At 45.0% G+C, this 23872-nt stretch overlaps 1 protein-coding gene across 1 annotated transcript in view; it reads right to left on the reverse strand.

The window, feature by feature from the left end:
• FLT1 (fms related receptor tyrosine kinase 1) overlaps positions 1-23872 on the reverse strand; it is a 176200-nt gene that overhangs the window by 107408 nt on the left and 44920 nt on the right. Inside the window, exons 5-11 of the mRNA XM_045465730.1 lie at positions 17452-17576; positions 13560-13722; positions 13088-13224; positions 10456-10630; positions 9098-9215; positions 6635-6804; positions 5848-6007 (exon numbers count right to left, since the gene is read on the reverse strand). Of these exons, the coding sequence (XP_045321686.1) occupies positions 5848-6007; positions 6635-6804; positions 9098-9215; positions 10456-10630; positions 13088-13224; positions 13560-13722; positions 17452-17576 (1048 nt within the window). The remainder of the gene's footprint in view (positions 1-5847; positions 6008-6634; positions 6805-9097; positions 9216-10455; positions 10631-13087; positions 13225-13559; positions 13723-17451; positions 17577-23872) is intronic.

Here is a 23872-nt window from a genome sequence, read left to right on the forward strand (position 1 = left end):
GAACAGCTGTGTATTATAGGAAAGGGGAAGCGGGGCAGTTACCATCTACAGAAGGGGAAATTGAAGCACAGATTAAATAGCCGGCCAAGGTCACACAGAAGTCAGGGCCTGTGCCAAGAATAGAACCCACTTCCTCGCTTCCCAGGTCTCTGTCCCTGAGACGAGGGAATACGTATAGATAAAATAAGTAATTCCCAAATATGCTGGATCTTACAGAATTAAAACATAAATGCTAGCGGCCAATGGTGGGGATCTTTGTTTTGTACACGGTTGGCGTGAAAAGCAGGTGACTGCCAGTGCGTTTGGGTCGAATACTGATGATGAGCAAAATGCATCTGCAACACGCAAGCGATGTTTGGGGCGCCTGGGCGGCTCAGCCAGTCGAGCGACCGGCTCTCGGTTTCGGCTCAGGTCATGATCTCACGGTTCGTGAGTCTGAGCCCTGCATCGGGCTCTGCGCTGCCACCGTGGCGCCTGCTTGAAATTTCTCTTTCTCTCTCCCTCCCTTTCTGTCCCTCCCCATCACGTGAGCACGTGCATGTGCGCGACCCCTCTCTTAAATAAACATTAAGAGACGTGTACTTTTTTAAAAAGATGCAAGCAACGTTTAATGCACGGGAAGGAGCCCAAGTTTCTCTCTGTGTACTTTTATCGGTCACCACGGACAGCCAGTAAAAGAAAATGAGGTTTTTCACAAAGAACTCAAAACACTTAACAATTCGTTCCACTAAAGGACACCAGGGTAGTCGGTGCTGCGACTCTATTATAATCAGTGTCACTGGTGACCTTGATAGTTAGATGGAGACAGAGAACTAAAGCAGCCTGTGACGGAAAGAACGCGTGCTCTGAAAACAAAGCCGCGGTCATCAATGGTCACAGGCCTTCACCTTCCCTGGAGAAAAGACCCAAACACACTCGTTATTCGAAAAGTGGGCCTTAGTTTTAAAAAGAAGAAAAGGCCACCCCAGAAACAACTGGGTAGACCCTGGGCGCTGACAGGAAGGCGAGCTGCGTTAACGGGTTAACGGCGAGTGTCAGGAAGGATGACCCGGCAGCGGCTAACCGCCACTCACCAGCCTCCTGTTTGTGGGGGGCAGAGGGGCCAGCCAGGCCTAGAATTCTCCAGTCGGTTACTGGCAGGCCCCCTTGGTGCTCAAGCACGTGCGAATAAAAGCCGTCTTGCGACACGTCAGACTCTTCCTGCGAAAACGTAACTGGTTGATCTGCAGTACCAACATCACACCAAGGCTGTCCTGTCTGTTCCTTGTTTCCTCCTGGGCCCCCTAAGTCCATCTCTTCCGCTTCCCAAAGAGGGTTCCCTTCCCTCCAGCCCAAGACTGTTACTCGTTCCTTGACAGACCAACCTCCACACAGCAGGCAACCTCGTCCCCACTAGTCCCAGGGCGGCATGTGGCGAAGGACCACGCAAGCCAGACCAGCCCATCGCATGGGCCGGTCAGGAGTCCTACTTAGTTCTTCAAAATCCAGGGGGGAGGTGAAGTTCTAGAATCTATCACGGGCTTGCCGAGTAGGAGTCAGCTCTCCCACATCCTACTCTGCCCCACCCTGGCCTTCGCCAACCCACAGGTCAGGATCACTTCCCTCCATGACCGAAACGAGTGAGCGAGACAGGCCACAGGCTGGGACGGTTACTTCACTCCCCCACGGCACAGTTTTGTGTGCTGTTACTGTTATCGAAATCATGTTCCGTTTTCCTCAATTCTACAGCCCAGATCTACTTTTCCATCGCTCAAGCACAGGAAAAGTCACATTTTACTTTCCAAGACTTGGGTTCCCTTCTCGGAAGTGTTGGGCTAGAAATGGTCACTGTTGGGAAACTAGCTCTATAAGTAGGCAGAAAATTCTTCTCAAGTTCCTTAAAAGATTGGAGGCTTGTTTAGAGAATTTTACCCCACTGCTAGCGGTAATCACAACCTTGCCTTCCTAGGACACTCTGTACCTTTTCCCAAACACATGATCTCACTTGATCTTCATCGTGTCTCTGTGAAGCGTGTGTAAATTATCTGTATTTTATATGAACAGAGGCTATAAACTACACACATGTGAAAGGTGCCGTAAGCTTAACACCCCGGTGCATGCTCCCTAGGTGATGCCCACACGAACAAGGGACAAGTTTAGGAATATCCGCTTAGAAGTCTCTGCCAGTTGCTGAGGATAAGAAGGAATCCAAAATTCCACTTCATCTGGTATTCATCAGTTATTTTCATGCTATTAAAAATTCAAAAGAGGAGCGCCCTGGAGGGGCTCAGTCGGTTAGGCGTCCAACTTCCGGTCATGATCTCACGGTTCATGGGTTCGAGCCCCGCGTCGGGCTCTGTGCCGACAGCTGGGAGCCTGGAGCCCGCTTCGGATTCTGTGTCTCCCTCTCTCTCTGCCCCTCCCCCACTCGTGCTCTGTCTCTCTCTGTCTCAAAAATAAACCAACACTAAAAAAAATTTATTTTTAATTCAAAAGAAATGTTCTAGTTCTCCTACCTTAGCCTCCGAATGTGCAGAAGAGTAAAAGGGGAAAAGATTCTGCTATTTCCTCTCAGCTCGTTAGGAATCTGAGTTAAAAAGGACCCAACCACCCTTTTCCTCCTTTCTTTCATTCCTAACGTTTTGTAAGAACTAACTTGAGGTGAATCAAAAGCATAGCTAAAACACGGCTCAGCAGTGGATCACATTTAAAAAAAAAAAAGAAGAAATTTCTGCGCATTTTATTTATGGTTCTTAATTTCAACAAAGAGGAATTAGCTGAGCCGTAGTTCTGACAGTTTTAAAATAAATTTATGTATTTATTGGGCTCCAGGAAAACTACACGATTTAAGTCTGAACCTCTTTAACTTAGATACATGAGCCAGTCGGCCATAGCAAGCCAATTAAGAAGTTGGAGCTCCTTAAAACACATTCAAACCTCGAAACTAAACTCACGCTTTGGTTGTGTCCATACACAGACACGTCCTTTACCTAGAGCCTAAAATTTAAATACCAAGAATTATCCTATATATTCAAGAGTAATGTGCATATCAATCACCTAATCTCTTGACGGCCACGCATAGATGCCACCATGCAAATATGTTACTATGTAACTCAAAATAAGATTCTAAAAATTCATGCAATAGAACGCCCTTTATTCAAATGTCACTAACTAAAATTCCTATCTACAATGGAATCTAGGTGTCAGGTACCCAAAATACATTTATATAAAAACATATTTCATGGGGCGCCTGGGTGGCGCAGTCGGTTAAGCGTCCGACTTCGGCTCAGGTCACGATCTCGCGGTCCGTGAGTTCGAGCCCCGCGTCGGGCTCTGGGCTGATGGCTCAGAGCCTGGAGCCTGTTTCCGATTCTGTGTCTCCCTCTCTCTCTGCCCCTCCCCCGTTCATGCTCTGTCTCTCTCTGTCTCAAAAATAAATAAACGTTAAAAAAAATTAAAAATGTATTTCAAACTTCTAGTAATTACAGAAAGATCCATGCATCTGCCAATTTTAGCTTCTGACAGTGTGAAGTAGAATTATTCTATTTGTGTCCTAGCGCACATAACTCCCATATATCTTTCTGAGCTATTTCTAAGTTAAATGTACTGTTTTAACCAACAAACGCCCAATCTGGGCCCGACACAGGTAAGCTACTGGGTCTGTTGACTGAAAAAAAAAAAAAAAAAAGAGAACTTCTGATGGATATGCACATTTTGTAGCAGATAATTTCAAGCAACAACATATTTTTTTTTTTTTATAAATGAAGCATCACTGAAAAAGTTAAAGCTTTCCTTTCTGATCTGTCTGTGATTGGTTTAAAAAATGTCTCAAATGGAGAATAAGTCAAATGGTCAACAAACATCTACTGAAGAGTTGAGGCACTCTCTGAGACTTGAGAGTAGTCCAGGAGGAGACAGAGCTCAGTAAACTTACTCTGTAAGTAACACGGGAGAAGGAGTTCAGGTACCACCGAAGAAATCGGAAAAAGACAGCAAGAGAGTTAATGTGTCCATAGTTTTACTTTGGTTGACCTCATTCCCCAAACCCTATTTTAAATCTTTTAAGTTTATTTGAGAGAGAGAGAGAGAGAGAGAGAGAGAGAACACAAGCTGAGCAGAGAGAGGGAGAGAGAAAGAGAATCCCAAGCAAACTTCACACTGCCAGTGCAGAGCCCAACGTGGGGCTCAAACTCATGAACTGTGAGATCATGACCTGAGCCGAAATCTAGAGTCTGACGCTTCACCGACTGAGTCATTCAGGCACCCTTCCCAAACCACATTTTAACAGCATTATTCAAACCCAACTTCATACTATTATATTCCCACACAATTATTTTCTCAGAGTTCCTAGGTCTATCCTAAGTAGAACTGAAATTTTGGATCCATTCTTATCAAAACAAAAATTAAAAACATCTATAAAAAACTATGTTTTCTACAAACATTGAACTTTATACTTTTCTCTGAATAGCTTAGTTATTTTTCACATATTTGCACGTCAGGTTAGCACAAATACGGGAACGGATCCACAAATAGGTATGCCTACCCCTAAATGAGCAAAATCATACAAAATCTCAGTAGATCTCACTGTGTTTGGGGCTAAATATCCACAGTGGTAAAGAAGATATTCGAGCTTAGTAACTTCTCCATACTTCTGTTCTTAGAAAATTGAAATGATATTCAGATGAGAAATCAGACGTGTGTGGCAATAGCCACTTCTTCGGAACCCTAGAGCTCATGAGCTAACTTTCACTGTCAGACAAAGGATTGAAACACACGGTGAAGAAACGCTGACATTGCAGGAAGAATCTAGAAAACCAAACAGCCACTTCTGTTTATGCTAGAATTGGGTCTTTCTTATTTTTTTAGCAAGCCGATTTTGTTTTTGTTTTCGTTTTTGTTGAATAGCAATTTCCCCCAACACTCCGCAAGTGGGGTGAAACAAACATTATGGCACGACGATCATTCTTGGGCAGTCTCAATAATACCTTCTTGTTGCACGTATCGATTCTATTCCTGTTCTTCAAATCGGCTCCCACCAACTGTCCTTAGCATCATCCCTCTAGACTAAACAAAAATGGGTGAAGGGCAGGCAGGACTGTCACCAACAGGATGCAAGGAAACGCCATACAATGACCAGAAGGGAGGGATGTGCCGTTCAGCAAAGACACGGTGAGCGTCGACTATCACTCACGTTCAGCAAAGACACGGTGAGCGTCGACTATCACTCACGTGCACCACGCCCTGAAGACACAGAGAAGCTCTCAGCCGGCTCGTGGTTAAGAGAAACGACACACGTACGCAAGCCTGGCAAAGTCACGATGGTGTACGAGGTGTGGTTCATGCTGAAGAGGGAGAAAGGGGTCTGAATGAGGCAGTTAGGAGTGCTCGTGGCAGAGAAGCTGACACACGAACTGAGCCTGGGGGGATAAGGAAGGACTTCTGGGGGGGGGCAGCAAATGGGTGGGAGCGCATTTCAGATGAATGGAAGAGCACGGGTAGCGATCATCAGCGCAGGGAAGGTCTCCCATCATGTCCAACGTTCACAAAACACGAAGAAGCTGAATTGGCCAAAGTCTAGGGATTCTCAGTTGAAAACAAGAGACTGGAGTTCAAACCTGAGTGTCAAAAAAGGCGAAGATAACCTGTCCCTGTGCTCCCCAAACTATAAACTAGAGAGAAAAATGATGACATGCTTAGCACTGAGTAAGGAAGAAGAGTAGATATTGCCCCCTTTTTCCCACGGGAGGGAAAGTCTTTGCGCCAAATATGGCTGCGTATTCCGTTTGCAAACTTCCATCTCTGTCCATTAAAGAATCGCGAGCCCAGGTGTAACAAGCACTTGAAAGTTAGGAAACAAACTGTCCTTACCTTGCTTTGGAATGATTATGGTGACAGGGACGCCAGAACCACCTGACTGTAGGTTGAGGGATACCATAAATGGTACAAGTCAGGGTCTGTCTGCTGCCCAGGGGGTAGAGGGTCGGGTCTGGAAAGGACGACACGGCCTTTTCATAAATCTGGGGTTTCACTGGAAGGGAGATGAACAGGACAGAAGTCAAGAGCTGTACGGTGACTTTCTCCCGGGCCACAGCCTGAAGGACCACATTCCCACTGGTTTTGATGTCAGAGAAACAAACACGTATTTGTTGGCATTACAGCTATTTTTTTTTTTTTAAAGTAGAATCGCTTTGGTAACAGTAAAGAATTGATTCCATGGTATGGACATCATGACTACAGTTATAACAAAAATACTTATTGCTTATGGAAGATAACAAGCAGACACGAAATCGTTTTGATGGGGGCATATGTGATTTTTAAAATCATTACTTAAAAGGGGCGCCTGGGTGGCTCAGTCAGTTCAGCATCCGACTTCAGCTCAGGTCATGATTTCACAGCTGGTGAGTTTGAGCCCCACCTCGGGCTCCGCACTGACCACACAGAGCCCGCCTCTAAGCCTCTGTCTCCCTCTGTCTGCTCCTCTCTCTCTCTCTCTCTCTCTCTCTCTCTCAAAAATAAACATTTAAAAAGAAATAAATAAAATAATTACTTAAAAAGTTGGTTTAACTTGATGTTGTTATATCGACTTTTGATTTACAAGTTTTCCTGACCTTCACCCCTCCCCGAAACCAGAAGGAAGCGTGAACGGTCAACTTACCATTTACAATTAAGGTGGTGGTAAGGTTTTTAAACACATTTGACTGCTTTATGGCCAGCAAGATTGTGTAATCCCCTGCATCTTCCGCAGCAACGTCTTTGATGATTAATGAGTAGCCAAGAACCAAATAGCGAGCCGATTTCTCGGTCACAGGGAACCCATCTTTTAACCTGCGGTTAAGGGCATGATCAGGAAGTCATTCCACACTGCCTCTCCGATAGCACTTTAACACTGCCATTTACGTGTGTGAGCTCAAGGTGATACATACGTTCGTCTCAACGTTCATTTAAAAAATTTAGACACTAAGTTTCCAGGGAAACCAGGTAGGGTTTTTAAGCTGAGACACACAGAGCGCTGGGGTGGCTCACTTGGAAGGGTGCCTGACTCTTGATCTCAGGGTCATGAGTTCAAGCCCCACGCTGGGTGTGGAGATTACTTACAGAAATGAAGAAAAATGAAGAAAAAACTTAAAAAAAAAAAAACCTAAACTGAGACACACTTCACATTTATTGGCAAGGAGGAAGAAGTAAGAAAGAAAGAAGAAGGAAGGAAGAAGAAGTGATGGTTTAAGGTACCCACAGGGGTGCTGCTGGTCACCATGTGACTTAAGTATTAACCCAGAAGCACTGGCTGATCCCCTCCAGATGTTTTTCAGAGTTTTCCACGACGCTTCATCGGCAGCACAAGGGCCATTGTAAGTCAGATCAACTAGATCATTTCTCCAGATAAAAAATAAAAATAGACTTTTCTATTGTGGTCTCATGTGGAGTTCTTATTAGTTGTATAAATGGTCACACCAGTTGTCCCTTTCATAAACTATAGTGGAACCAAGATTATCAAGATCTTTCCCCCGAGGGAGAACAGTTAAGGCACAAAACTCACAAACAAAAGGTACAAAACTTAATTTTTTTTTTTTTTTTTTTTACTTTAAATATATCAACGCCTAGACATCCTGCAATTGCAAACAGAACTGAGAGTCGGGAGACTGAATGCCACCCTGTGCTGTGCACCCAACTCATCCGTCGGACATCACGTTTCTTCAAGTTTTCTAGACTTTCTCAAAGACTTAACTCTAAAAAATTCTACGATTTCATTACATTGCACGGTTCTTCAGCTGGGCATTTTAAAATCTCTTAGTTTACTGTGTTCCGCATAAAGGTAGATGCCAATAGTTCATATCCATGCAAGTTCTGCAGGCAAATTCTCATCACTAGAGAGTCTCAGTTCTAAGACAGTCCAAATGGCTATGCTCTACTTTACGACTGCAACTACGATCTTAGTTTACTTTTATTTCCCATTAGCCAGTCGGTGGTTTCGAAGATGGGCTGTGTGTGTTTTCAGTCCTGGCTTCATAGTTACCGAAGAAAGTAGCACCGTTTAACAGGCGGGGATACTCTCAGATCCTTTGGAAAGAGCGAATGTATCGCCTAGAGTGATTCAGTTCCTCTTAGGGAATAACGGACACTCATGGGAAATGGACTTTTGGACTTTGGGTACATCATAGAACAAACGGAAATCTCTCTCTTACTGCGACGGCATGGAGGGGCAAAGCAGAGTTTAACGTTCTCTTTAACTCCCTATTAACTATTTGAGGAGACGGAGAACAAATCCTGCAATCATGCACCAGCAAAGTAAGGGCTGGTGGAGGTGATTCTGCGGTGGTACCGCTTCTGTATTGTCTGGGTTGTTTTCCTAATCGGTTTCACACCGGACTCTTTGTTTAAAATGTAACGGTCTGGGCCAAAGATACTGGGGTTCAGAAATGATTTCACAGAATGACTGCAGATTATCAACAGATTACATTGTTTTACATCAGGTGTTGTGCGAACATTAAAAAAAAACAAAAAACAAAAAAAAAAACCTGCTTCAGGAGTTTCTGAATATGCAAACTTCGAGCCAAAAAAACCCCTTAATTAGTTCAAGTAGGTCCATTCGTCCACCCCTGCAACTGAATAAGTCTTGTCTCTATTAATGTTTGTTTAATTTTAAAACAAGACTGGAACTTTCATCCCAGCTGTGTATAAAAGAATTATTTTCAGATAATAAAAGAATTATTATCCTCATTACAAGGGCCTGCTTCTTCAGGGTTACTAGAGCATGTTACATATTCAAGATGCTTCCTATCCATTGCCCAACACACTCCATTCAAAGGACGTTGACATCATAGAGAGGCTTAGACTTGCAGAAATTTAGTCACAGGGAGCGAACGGCTATCCTGAACTGAGAACTCAGAAACACCTAATCCCTTGCTCTGTCCTGTGACACACTGTGTCGCCTCCCCTCCGGCCCGGTCTACCTCCTTCCCTCCCGGCCCAGAAATCCACAGAGTTCTCTGCTTTCTACCGCTGTCTGGGGAACTTATTATCTTGCTATTTTTTTCAGGAATTCAAGTCACTGGGCTCCCGCATCTTCCTACTTAACACGGCATATCTTAAACTGATAGGAAAATAATTATGGTCCTACCACAGGACTTCTGGCGAGGGAAATGCCTTCACTTTCATAGACAGCCTGTAAGACCGCTTGCCAGCAACAGTTTCCAACACTTGCTGTTTTCGATGTTTCACAGTGATGAACGCTTTATCTTTGAAAGGAGAGGTGATAAAATAGATTAGAAAAGACTATGTTTATCTTGACCAGAACAAAAACAATCCAACTCACTGCCTCATTCAAGGACGGTTGCCAGCAACGACCCAATGGCACTGAATGCTGACCAAGCCTATCGATGGGCCCCAATATCGATCCAGGAATAAAATAATTTAGAAGCACTCTAACCGGTGAAAACACTTCGCATCAAATGGCTGCAAACAAAACAGAAAAGCAGAGGCAAGGCAACAGAAAGCAGAACACCTCACACATCCACATCACAGTAAGAGAAGAGTACAGAGACTTCTAAAAACCTGCTTGCCCAACGTGAGTATGATGGAAGAAAGTCTTCGGGCACCTGAAAATAACCGATCTGACTTCAAAAACCGACTGGAGAAAGTCAAAAGAATCCCAAAAGGGGCGCCTGGGTGGCTCAGTCGGTTAAGCGGCCGACTTCGGCTCAGGTCATGACCTCGCGGTTCGGGAGTTCGAACCCCGCGTCAGGCTCTGTGCTGACAGCTCAGAGCCTGGAGTCTGCTTCGGATTCTGTCTCCCTCTCTTTCTCTGCCTCCCTCCCTCCCTCCCTCCCTCCCTCTCTCCCTCTCTCTTTCTCTCTCAAAAATAAAATAAACATTAAAAAAATGAAAGGAAAAAGAATATCAAAGACCACTGGCAGCATTGTTCCATAGATTCCAATCCCTAAGTTCCTAAGTTCCTAAGATTCTAGCCCCTAAGGTTTTCAGGGACTCTAAAGAGGTTTAAGTATTTTCTTTACAGAATTTGCCTGTTGGAATTAAGCGACAACATTAGGATTTCATGAGACTAAAACCAGGGATAAAAAAATCACATCAATTCTAAGGAATTTATCACACCACATTTTCATTTCCCTAAATCCTAGGGGTACCTGAGAGATTTCCCCCAGAGAATAAAGGAAAATCTGTCCATGTTTTTCTGGTTTGTTCATATGGAAGATGAGAAAAAGAATTTCATAGAGATTATAACATGATCTTACTGAATTATTAACCACAGTTTACTGGAAAGGAAAAGATCCTCTGTCCAATTCGAAAATATTAAATTTAAAGAGCACTTAAAGCGATTTGCTTTTTGGCAGAGGCTAGGAGGGGGAGCCAACTGTATCGCTCATGATAGGGTGCCTCTTGGCCAAAAGAGAATGTACATTTTTATAGCGCCTGCCCCAAACCCACCATGATCAGAAAGTCGAGGATGAATTTGCTTACCATATACGTGCACTGACGTGTTAACGGATTTGAATGACGGGCCACTCTTCACATGACAAGTATAAAGTCCTTTGTCTCTGTTCTGCACATTGTATATCATAAGAACACTGTAGAACACATTAGCGTCGGAACTGCGTCGGCCAATCCGTTGCCTTATAGAAGCTCTCTTCTTTGCCTAGAAAGAAAATGTATAACAAACGTAGAAACAGTCTTGTTCATGCACAAGCGTACAGCATTTCTCAGGTTATGACGGAGAGCAACATTTTATGCCGAGAAGCAAACCCATCTAATGGCAAGATGTTTGGAAACTCTCTCTCTGTCTCGATGCGTTTCGAATACCTGCCCCAGTAACATTTGTTAGCACTTCGTTTTCTCCAGACGGACGTTCACGTGCGTTCTCTCAACGGTTTCTCCCAACAACCCAGGGAGACGGGCAGCCTTGCTGCCCTTTGACAGGTGAAGAAACTGAAGTGTCAGAGACCACGATGGGCTGGAAACTCAGGCCTTCTGAGTGTCAACCTAGTGCCTTCCCTCTAAGCACACAGCCCTCTAAACAGTCACCAGTTCTCTGCGCGTAGACATCACGAACTCAGGCAATCGTTATCTTTAGTGCCTGGCGTAATGACTGCTTCTCGAATAGACCACCACGTGGGTTTCCTTTTGCTCTCTTCTTAGAAATGAAGGAGACAGTCCCGAGTCCTGGCTGCACGCACTAAGCTGTAACCGTCCTGGCCTCGCGATCTCGCTCTTTGGGCGATGCTCTCCAACTTCGGCCAAATCACACCAAATGGATCCGAGGACGTGCAAAGCCACCTACCCACCGGCGGTGGCAGCGGTGGGATGTTGTCCCGTGTTTGCCTCACTGAACACCAAGAGCAGGCCCCGGGGCTCAGCGGGTGTAAATTGGCCACAATGACTCCTTCCTGGTTTTGAGAAGATGAGATCACATTGCCTTTTCCTTTCATTGTTCCTTCCCCGCCCCCGTGTTTTAGCATTACATTTTATAACACATAATATGTTTTTTCTCCCTCTCCATCCTTCCCCATGAGGAGGCATGGAAAAGAAAGACTTTGGAAGCTGTGCAGAACTGGTCTTTGGGTCTTCAACTTAGCACTCGTCTGTGCCATGTTTAAGAAACTTCTACCCACCTGTCCTTGCATTGCCCTGTTGAAACAGACACACGGTTAGGCCACTGTCTTCCTTCTCAGCAGAAACCAGAAGGAAGATGGCAATCACCGCCGTCAAAAATCAGACAGTCGGTCCCCTAAATAGAGTTACGGAGAAGCCCTTGCTTGGTCTTTGTAGGTATTACTTCTGTCTTCTCCCTTAGAGAACTCTTGCCTTCTCAAAGTTGAATAACATTGGTATTGTTTCTGTCTTTGGAAAACAGCTGATCCTGGGGTTCAGATATCTGCTTTGGTCTAACACTGCAGCCATCAGCCACACCTAGCTATCAAAATTAAAATAAAAGGGGCGCCTGGGTGGCTCTATCAGCTGAGCGTCTGACTTCTGTGGCTCAGAATCATGATCTCACAGTTTTTGAGTTTGAGTCCCATGTCGGGCTCTGTGCTCAGGGCTCAGAGCCTGGAGCTGCTTCTCTCTCTCTCTCTCTCTCTCTCTCTCTCTCTCTCTCTCTCTCAAAAAGTAAGACATAAAAATTTTGAAAAAATAAAATAAAGCTTAAAAACCCAATTCCTTACTCACACCAGCCACATTCTAGGTGCTCATTAGTCATATGGGGCTAGTGGTTACTATATTAGGCAGCAAAGATATTTCAATCACAGAAAGTTCTACTAGACAGCGCCATCTTAGAAGGTAACTGGCCGTCAGCAGATGTATCATCACACTCTGAGAGTAGAGCCCCTAGCACGGCAAGAGTTTCTTCCCTCCTGGCGTTTATTGAGGATATTTGATTTCTACCAAAACCCAGAAACATCACCGAGCTTGGGCTGTGCCGCGTCAATCATACTAACACACGGCAAGTGGGTGCCGCAGGGACAGTTCGAGTTTCTTAACCGTTGATCACAGACTCCCCATCTACACATTTTCAGACGATTGTTTGCAAGGATGTTTGCTTTGAATGAGGAAACCCGACTTGGCCTTTGTTCTTCTCGTTTTTCTGAAGGACAGCACTGCCCCTTTGTCACTTCACAGATGGAGTATGGGACGGCTGGGCTGTAATATCTCCCCTTTCCAAACATGCTCCGATCAGGTGCCTGACTGTCGGCCAGTATCTTCAATTAATGTGCTGACAACAACTTTTTGTTGTTGTTCTTACAAAAGACAGCCCCTGCCTGGCATCTAGTGATAAATTTCTCTCTCATCTCTAAACCCCAGAGAAAGTTTCCAGGGATGAGACAATCCCCTCTTCCACCCGGAATCATGCGATAGAAATACCAGCCTAGACACTTCAAAACAAAACCTCCAGACATCAAAAGACCGTATCTGTGCACACATACTCCCAAAAGTCAGACCAGGAAAGCATCCCAGCAAACCCACAGCTTCCCTGTTGACTCCAACTGCCACAGGAGTCGGAATATCCTGATTTTTCCCACCTCAAAAACGCAGTGGCATTTCACTCGCCAAAAATAAATATCGCCCTACGGGAGAAATAGAAAAAAACGTCACTCACTTCACCGGGATAACTCCAGGTCATTTGAACTCTTGTGTTCAAGGCAGTGGTAGTTGTACAGTTGAGAGTAAGAGTGCGACCTCGTAGCAACTTGACTGGGCTTGGAGTGCTTATTTGGGCATCTATGATTGTATTGGCTGCAAGCACAAGAAATGAGATTTTTTTTTTTTTTAAATCAAAGTTTCAGGGGCGCCCGGGTGGCTCAGTCGGTTAAGCGTCCGACTTCAGCTCAGGTCACGATCTCATGGCCCGTGAGTTCGAGCCCCGCGTCGGGCTCTGTGCTGACAGCCCAGAGCCTGGAGCCTGTTTCAGATTCTGTGTCTCCCTCTCTCTCTGACCCTCCCCCGTTCATGCTCGCTCTCTGTCTCAAAAATAAATACACGTTAAAAAAAAATTTTTAATCAAAGTTTCATTAAGCAGATACACGCTGGAGCATTTTGGCTCACGTCCATGCCTCTGGAACACCACTTACTTTGTCGGTAGGTAAGATAGTTTGTCTTGTACAGATGTCCGTTGACTGTTGTTTCACATGCCAGAAGCCCTATTTCTCTGTATGTGGCGTTTGCTATTATGAAACCCTTCCTGCTGTCCCAGGTTATTCGTTTTCCATCAGGGATCAGAGTATCATGTGGAAACTGAAAAGAAAGAGATGGGCTTGAACAAAATCGCACCAGCACCGTGGCAATACGGCTTCACCGATGGCTTCTGAAAACATAATTTTCATCGAAAATGCAAACGATACAGGTAAAAACTCTAGTTTGTGCTAATTGGATTTTTCGTTTTCTTCGCATGTAGCAAGAAACACACGAGGATGATAAATTATAGTAATTATTATAAGAATTCGTTATCAGCCTCAGTGACGAGCCGCACCCACCCAGGACGGACCCAGCTGTCACGTCAGACTTCCAGTGGGAGCCCTTATCACTTGGCCTCCGGGAATCAGCCTTGCAATAGGCTGGCCTGATATTCGGTAGAGAAACCACTGAGGAATTTTTCCTCTGGGGCTGCCAGGTTACCCTCCCGAGTCCCATCGTCTGGAGCTTTTAACAAACCATAACTTGTCCTCCCATTTTTGCATGACTTAGTAAAGAGGTGGCTGTCCTAAGAGGACCGTAAATAATTCCAAGTCCTTGGAGATGCACACCATTGACTTGGCTCTCGCTGGGGTTATCGTCTGGGAGGGAAAACGCCAATGAAACGGACAGCAGCCACAGCTGCAAACAGATGCAAAGTGCTGTCATGAATGAAGTGCTCTCAAATTCTCAGAAGCATTCCCAAACACAGTGAGTCCAAACGGAGGAAAGGAATCCATGATTTGATTGGCCCTTATGCCTTCTGCTGGACGCCAAGGACTTTATTTTTGAAGACGGCGATATAAACAACCCGCCTCGAGGTCAGGCTTTACTAAGGGGCATTGCTGCATACTGAGTGGTCCAGCCAAATTCCCCCGATGCCAGATCGCCAGCCCAATTTCAGAGGCAGAGCACCCTGGCTACCACTGTGACTTCTCTCCCGCTAAAAAAGGAAAAACAATCAGACTACCTTCCCACAACAGATTATAAAGGAAAAGGCTAACCTGCCCTGAAGAAGTTTCAGATCTTTTCTGTCTTCTTTTAAGAAAGTGCACCTTGCGTTCGCTCCTCTGTTTATCAATTATTTATATTGCTTGCTGAAGGAGCTAATCTGGCCGGGATTTGTGACTCTATGGCAGAAATGCCTATGTGAAAAGTCACCAGTGCCCTGTCTCCGAGAGCACGTCTGTGTTGGTCTATGTCTGTGTTTCTTAACTCTGAGAGGAACTGCAGCCTGTTTCTGAAGACCTGCACGCAAGTGAGGGATGCACTTTGTGTTTCCGTAAATCGTGATTCCATCTGCAAACTTAGGAACGCCAGGTGGAAGAGAAAGAACCTTCTCCTCTAATTCGGTGCACACGATGAAGGGAAAAGCTCAGGAAAATTGAAGTCAGGGATCGAAATTTCTGATGCCTTAACAGCAGGTGAACGCAGGGGCGCCTGGGTGGCTCAGTCGGTTAAGCGTCTGACTCTGGGTTTCGGCCCAGGTCGTGATCTCCCGGTGCGTGGGTCTGAGCCCTGCGTCGCGCTCCGTGCTGACAGTGCCGGGCTTGCTTGGGATGCTCTCTCTCCCTCTCCCTCTCTCTGCTCCTCCCCTACTCGGGCTCGCTCGCTCTCTCTGTCCAATAAATAAAACTAAAACAGCGTAGCCGAACACAAGCATGTGCTGAACGTAAAAGGAAGGTTTGCTGATGGACTTCCTCAGCCCAACTGAAAAATACACTGAAGTCTCCTTCAAGGTTTTCGACTAAGTTTCTCTTACTCTCATCTACCCTTACCGCCACTAATAGTATTCCATTGACAAAGAAACTTTGTTCAGAGGTGACAAGAGCTCATCAGCTACGGTGGTGGCTATGTGTGTCGTAAAGGGACAGGAGGATGAGCGGCCTCGAAAGAAAGGACTGTATGGGAGGCTGTCTTCAGGTGACCTTGGCTCTGCCACCGCTGGCCATGGGGAGAGGAGAGGGAGGGGACAGCAAGTTAAAAGGGTTAAGAGGAGAAGCGGGGGGGCGGGGGGCGTGGAGATCTTAGAACAACTTTAGGACAACACAGGCAGACTCGTTCCAGTATATACGGGGCAAACCCAAACCCCTATTAGAACACTATGCCTTGCTCTCTTGCTTGTGTGTATTAGAGATCTTAGGTAGAAAAACCGAGAAAACAAACTTCCTCCTCAAATTTGTACACGTGGGAATCTGGGAGTGTTTCTTACAACAGACCAGCGATCTGCATTAGAGCAAAAAGGCAAGGGGCTTGCACGAAACAGAGACGTTCTATATTAATCACAGAGCGATTATTATGTCAAACTAAGAGGAATGGATACCATGCTTGATAAGAAATATCACTGGATAATCAATCAAGCATTGAGTATTAAAGTGTTAGACAGATACCCTTGAATGGGGGCTCAGTTTGGGCCAGGAACAGTTCCAAGGACTTTTAATGCATCACCTCGGCTACTTCCTGACACCCACGTGAGGCGGGTGCTACTGTAATCACTCCTATCTCTCCAGTGAGGAAACTGAGGTGGAGGGAGTTCTGATAACTAGCCAGTTTGCCCAGCAGGTTAAGTGGTCGGGTGGTAAGAATCCAGGCAGCGTGCCACAGGGCTCTGCTCTTAACCACGCTGGCCTTTCTCCTGTACCAACTAAACCATTAGCAAAGGTGGCAAGGGCGTGGAAGGAGGAGTCAAGATACGGATTCCGATGGCCATTGTGGCCTGCGCTGGGAGGGTCTTCAACTCCTCCAGAACCTCAGTTTTTCCTTCCACCAGTTGGGTTAGCTCCTCTGGCCATTTCCAGCTCTGAAATATACTGCTTTTCAACATGGGTGGTGACACACAGATACAATGGAAGCCAAGACCTGTCACCGACGGACTATATCGAGGGCTTCTATCAAATCAGTAATGTAGGAGAGTGAAGGCAAGGGAAGAAGATGCTTCCATCATACTCCAGGATTCAAGGTCAACAGTGATAGCGAAAATCACTCTGAACTTTTCCAACTCGACTACCACCATCACCAAACACCTTCTGAGTACCCACAGTGTGAGCAGTCGTGCTGGGTGCTGCCTTGGGACAGCCTTAACTTCCCCCTTTAAAGCTCAAACCTCTTAGGAGTCACCACAGCTTTCCACCTGGGGAGTTCTTGTCCAACTTTCAACCCTAGTCCACTCCCAAACTCTTATTGCCGATGAATTAGCCGGAATGTCACATTTTAGTCCTTGTCTCTATTAGATTCGACTCCAAATCTTTGTCCTCCTCCACGTGCATAATTTATAACACGGTATAAAGAATAAAAAAAAAAAATCTCAAGCATAACTTTCTCTCCCCCTCTTTTCCCTTTTCCTAAGCAGCTAAGTTCGGATGCCCAGCAGGAGGTAAGCTTGTTGTTACCAGGAACTTCGCGACTCAAACTAAAGGTGGTGGCTCCATAGGCACTTGTCTCATCGTTCCATCCTCAGCAAAAATCTAGATTAACCGCTCTCTGCCAAGCTACTGACTCACAGAAGCAAGAGAACTGGGGTTTTTTCCCCCACATCTGCAGACATTTGGATTTGTGGCAATATAGAAACATTCCCACAATTTTAGCTCTTTCATTATATTCACACACATTTATGCCCACGTTATCATTTTATTTCATTTAAATACATGCATGGGTAGGACGTCTAGCACTCCAGAAAAGTCCACTGAGCAGCCCCAATGTCTGTAAGAAAACCATTCCAGAGCGACAAAATGACGAATTCACCGTGCTCATTTGCAGTAAAGGTATTCTGAGAGAAGCATTGCTCGGCTTTACCTTTTTTAAAGTAACAGTGACGTTAGGTGACGTGACCCGGCAGGGGATGACGACCTCCCTTCCTTCAGTCATATATATAATTTCAGGTATTTCACTGTGCATCTCTAAGAAAGGTCTATCTGTATCTGAATGAGAAGAAAATGCAAAAAAAAACAAAACAAAACATATATATAAGTGGTTGTATGAAGAACGTGTAGACATTATGGCTGGTGAAACAGTATGGTCATGTCAAAGGTCCCCCACCACGTGACCCATAAATTCACACATTCTCGTCTCTGAATTTGGCCCTCTGTTTTTGCCCAGGAAAAGAATGCTTCTATAGCGAACCAGGTTCCTTCTTCTGTTCCTGGCCTGGGGTCAGATTGCCCCTGATGCCCCGATATGCAATTGTGAAACGGGCGGGGCGGCGGTGGGTTTAGGTCACTATGGGAAAGAAACCGTGAAAGTGCAGGGAAAAAGCGAGGAGAGTGTTCTGCGTGACCTTCTTGCCACAGCTACGCTAAGTGCCTCAGGAAGCGCCCTCCGGAGCCTTTGTAAGGAGTCAAAGGGCCCTGGATGCGATGGTCAGTTGACTTTGGAGCACTGATGACGGCAGATAGAGGTAATGCAGACGTACGGACTTGGAGACAGGATTCGCATTTGAATGACAGAAGCCTGACTTCAAGACCATCCCCAGCAGACTAATCATGAATGAGAAGCTCTGAGCTGCTTAGGACAAGGGGAAAGGTTGGAGAAGCAGTGTTGAAGACCACATTCACTTCACAGGCACATCAGAGGTCTTTGGCACACACTACATATCTCCGAATGGCATAACGTGTGCCAGTGCGTGCAAAGGGACTGGAAAAGGCTTTAAACCATCACCCAGACACCACCCTTAAAAAGTATGGCACCTGGCCAAGTCTCAGAGGCCAGGAGGATTCAAACCACCTGTTCAGCTTCCCTGTGGTTCCTCTGGGGACCAGAAAGGCATCATATGTCTTAGCAACATTTGCACGGTCTACCTTGCCCTTGCCCTCAAGAGCCCGCTGCCATTTCATGACCTCTTCAGGAGTCGCTGTGCTCCCATCTTCTGCCCTTGACTCCAGCCTTACACACTCAGATGGAAAGAACCCCAGTGTCTACTCTCTCCATCTGGGCCTGAAAGACCCAACTAGGTCCCCACCTGCTTGCTGTACTTTAGGAAGCTCACTCGGGATGCCGAATGGAGAATGGAAAGAAACAGATCAAGAAGTAGGCAGTGGTCGCCTAGGCTAGCCGGTGGCTATGAGGTGGTCGTGGGTAGAACCGTGTCCCCCCCCAACCCCCCAGGTTGAAGTCCTGACCCCCAGGACCCCAGCATGTGACCTCGTTTGGGTCAAATGGAACCACTGCCCATGAAATTATCAGTTACGTACGGCGGGCCCCTACTCTGGTGCGACTGGTGGCCCTAAGAAGATGGGCCTACGTTGACAGACGTCGGAGGAAGAAGCCACATGAAGACCCAGGGAGAGACTGGAGAGCCGCAGGTGCAAGTCAGGGGAGGCCAAGGATCACCAGCAACCACAAGGTAGGAAGAAGCCAGGGAGGGTCCCCCTGCCAGTGTCCAAGGTAGCGTGGCCCTCAACTGACCTTGGCTTCAACTTCTAGTTTCTAGAACGTGAGACAATAAATTCCTGTAGTTTTAATCCCCCAACCCCTGCAAAAAAGATGATACTGCTGTAGCCTGCTTAAGATGGAATCATTTGGTACACACTAGATACTAGAAAGACCCTATTATCACAGCCCAGCTCACATGCCCTAGATTTCTAAATAATTCCTCCTTGTCCTCTGGGAAGCGTGCTGGGCCGGCCCCTTCCTTACACCCTTTCTCCGCCCAGCCCACCCTCTTGGCTTTCCCCTGGGCTCTCCCACTTCAAATACTGGATGCTGAACGGGCAGGTTACTTCTCTGGCTACACGTTGGATGGAGAATTCCCAGAGGAGAAGAAACAGACCGTGGTCATCCCCGCCTGACGTGCACTGAACAAACGAACGACCAAAAGAAAGAACAAATGAACAAAATGGATGAAGGGCTACCCAACAACCCTCCTTTCACAGATGAGAAGACGGAGGTGTAAATAGGTGAAGTGACGTGAGCAGAGCCAGGCCTGGAGGCCTCCTGACCTCCTCCCCCCGTCCCCACCCTCAGGGCTGGCATTCCCCCTCCCCTCCCCCCTTCCCCTGCTCAGGAAGGGCTGCATCTGGCAATCGCTCCTCAGAGACTGAGGCTGATTCTCAGACGTTCAGTTGGGAAAGGATGTGCCCCGTGTCCTACTGTCTGGCAATGGAGCAGTTCTGAGAAGAGGACAATCACCAAGGGGCCAGGGCGGTGAGGGGAAGCCTGGGCACAAGGCCCTTACGAGGCTGAGTCGGAGGGAAGCAACAGATCATGGTGGTTAAGAGCACACAGGCCAATCATTTTAGCCTCTGTCCTTCATCTGCAAAATGAACTTCAAAGGGTTCTTATGAGGGTTACATGAAGAACACTTACCTGGCAGACAGTGACCAGTATAGGCGTGCTAACTGTGGCTTTTCTTATTATTACGACAGATTTGAACTTAGGGACAGGTGTTAGGGTATACGAAAATCACAAATTATACCCGTGATCTTAACGATACAAGGCAGAAATACACATTCATATGTGGCATAGGAAAAAGACAAATGAATACACTAAAATGTTTGAGGAGTGGCTTTACAGATTATTTTCTTATTTACCTTTTTATAGATTGTCAGACGGTCTAGAACGAGCGTATGTTATTTTACAATAACATTTTGAATTATTGAAGGTAGGTCTCGAATTCTAAAGCAGCGTCCATTTTTACTTGAGGAAAACGATCAATTCTGCATTGGATTTATTTCAGTTTTGCACAACAGAATGGGACGTTAACTGCACAGTTAATATGATATTTCTACCGGGAGAGCTCAGTGGGTGTAGCGACATACGGAGGGAGGAAAAGTTAATTATGCAGAGACAAAGATTCACTTATCAGCACAAAATTCCTCCCCTAAATAAAGTTGCTGAGCTAGACTTTCAGCCAGAAACTATTGGGATTTGATCATTCCTTTCCTTCCTCCCGTGAGTCTGTATTTTTGTCTTCTTTGTGAGTCCCAAGGTAAACACAAACACCAGGAAATGGTTTAATTCATGTAACTGAACTGTAGATCCTTCACATTTAATTTGCTGTCTCCTTAAGCAATAGTTTTCAACAAAGGGCCCTGGCATAAAAAGTTTGTGCAGGAAACAGTAAACATCAGTGCAGTCATTTCTAGGCTAATGAATGCCAATCCCAGATGAAAACAGAAGAGGTAAACTCACCGTGCCTTTGAATTTCTCCTTTCCTTTTGTCACGTTGGGTCGCCCAAACGCTTGAATTTTACTACAGCTATTGGCCTTTAAAAGCCAATACCCATACCAGCTCTGGGCGCACTACGGTTCTGTTCAAAACTTCAGTGAATTGCGTCCGTCCCAACACAATGCAAGACACATCATTTGTATCAAGTCAACAGCAGCATTAAAATCCACTGTGTTTGCAAATCGGCTGATGACTGCGGATACACACACACGCGCGCGCACACACACGCACACAATATGCTCTGGGCTTATTAATAGTATATACTTCCTCTGCAATTTGCTTCAAGGAAGGGCCAAGAATGAACTTGCCTGACATATTCTAATACAAACATTTTTTGTTTTGTAGGACCATAGATACAGAAGAGGTCACGGTTCCATTAATATCACCAGTAAAACCACTTACAACTCCCATAGGACGCATTTGTCTTTGTCACAAAATTAAAAATGACTCTTAAACCCCGCCAGCACTGCAGAGTGGTTTCCTGAGGCCAAATTGGCTGGTTGTCGAGTGAGGAAGAGCTGCTCCAAAGATTGTCGGTGTTCTGGCAGTGCAGACATGCTGTCACCAGGGACTCGCGCCGACGCACAGCCAGGCAGAGGTCATGCCACCCTCCCCTCTCTGAGCCCTCAGAGCTCAAAGCCATGAGAGGAAACTGGCACAGAACAGGAGGTTTTCTCATCCAATGCGAGTATCTGGGCTACATCCTTCAGGACAACAAGCGGGCTCGGACACAGAGAAAGATCAAACAGGGACCCCTGCTCTGAATTGTGTTACATCTATTTTTTAAATGGGTTTTTCGTTTTTCCTTTTGAAATATGTACTCGCTCTGGCACATTAAGGCACACAGACACAGAAGCCCCAGCATGCCGTCCTCATTCCACTCCATCCCCACCGGCATCGTCTGGGAGTTCTTCCACTGGGTTCGGAGCAAGCAAATGACTCAAAAAATTCAAGGAAGCTCTGCGGAGTTGGAGAGGAGCTCAAAAGTAAATCTCTTATTTCCGAGCACCTTCTCATTTGTATGATTTTTAGGAGATTTTTCCTAATTTCCTTTCATTTCAGTTTCTTTACCTCTAATTCCTGGTCATGAGGACGCCTCATTATTTTAAAGGAGGGTGTGATTTTAATTGATTGAGGATGAAGTGAGGAGGATGAACCAATCCCATGAAAAGGGTTCCCTCTAGACACAGGAGTCTTCATATCACACGGGTCCTTCATATTGTGGACCATATTTAGTGCCCAAGGAGAGTCGGTTGATCAGGAAAATATTTCATTTGAAATACGAGCAAAAAAAAAAAAAAAATTGTGGGGCAGGAGGAGGCAATTCCCACACTGACTTATAGGGCCCATCAAAGCCTTTGCAAATTCGAAGCAGAGCTTTGGAGCAGCCAGAAGAAAGCCAAAGTTGCTATACTAATATTAGATAAAATATACTCTAAAACAAGAAATGTTGCTAGAGATAAAGAAGGATACTTTATAATAAGAATGGGGTCAATGTATCAGGAAGATATAATTATAAACATATGCAACTAACAACAGAGTACCAAAATACAGGAGGCAAAAACTGACAGAAACGAAGACAGAAATAGACAACTCAACAATCATAGTTGAAAATCTCAATATCCCACTTTCAATAATGGCAGAACAACTAGACAGAAAATAAAAAAGAGGACTCAAACAACACTACTAACCAACCAGACCAAACAGACACCTGTAAGAGATCCATCACAGTAGTATATACATTCTTCTCAAGTACACAGCAAACATTCTCTAGGATAAATTGTATGCTAGGCCATGGAACAAAACATGGATAAAAGGATAGGAATAAAACAAAGCGTGTTCTCCAACTACTGTGGAATGAAAACAGAAATCAGTAACAGCAAGAAACTTGGAAGGAGCACACATTAAACAACACATTCCTAACCAGCAAACGAAGCAAAGAAGAAATCAAAAGGGAAATGAGAGAATACCTTGAGATGAATGAAAATGAAGACATCACATTCCAAAACTTATGGGATGGAGCTAAAATTTATAGCTGTGTTGAGGGAAATTTATAGTTGCATGCCTACAACTTGAAAAAGGAGTAAGAGATCTCAAACCAATAACCCACTCTTCCACCTTAGAACTCTAGGGAAAGAACAGGAGACTAAATCGAAAGGGAGCAGAAGGGAGGAAAGAATGAAGATTAGAGTAGAAATTAACGAAATAAAGAACAGAAAAACAATAGAGCAAAATCCGTGAAACCGAGAGCTAGTTCTTTGAAAAGATGAACAAATTGGAAAACCTTTAAACAGACAAACCAAGACAAGAAAAAGAGAAGACAAATCAATAAATCAGAGATGAAACAGTAGGCATTACTAAACGTCTAAATTACTAAAATAAAAAGCATTATAAAGGAACATTGTAATTGTTTGCCAGTAAGTTCGATAACATGAAATGGACAAGTTCCTACAAAGACATGTACTACAGAAACTAACTCAACGAGAAAGAGACCACCCAAATAGACCCATAGTAAATAAAGAGATTGAATTAGTAACCAAAATATTACCAACAAAGAAAAGCCCAGGCCCAGATGGCAAGAGAATTTTATCAAACATTTAAATAACTAACACCAACTCTTCAAAAAACTTTTCTAAAACAGAAGGGAAAACTTCCCAATTCATTCGACGAGGGTAGTGTTACCCTGATACCGAAACCAAAGATATCACAAGGAAACCACAGTTCAGTATCTTTTGTGAATGTGGACACCAAAAAACCTCAATAAAACACTAGCACATTGAATATATATAAAGAGACTTATACATCATAACTAAGTGGGATTTGTTCCAGGAATGCAACACTGGTTTAATATCCAAAAAAATCAACATCGTTAATATACCATACCAGTAGAATAAAAAACAAAAGGCACAAGATCATTTCAATAGATGCAGAAAAAGCATTTGACAAAAGCCAAACCCCTTTCACGATAAAAACACTCAACAAAGCGGTAATAGAAAAGAACTTCCTCTATCGCTTCTCGGCCTTTTGGCTAAGATCAAGTGAAAAGAACTT

The sequence above is a fragment of the Leopardus geoffroyi genome, chromosome A1 (assembly GCF_018350155.1).
Source record: "Leopardus geoffroyi isolate Oge1 chromosome A1, O.geoffroyi_Oge1_pat1.0, whole genome shotgun sequence".
Lineage (NCBI taxonomy): Eukaryota > Metazoa > Chordata > Mammalia > Carnivora > Felidae > Leopardus > Leopardus geoffroyi.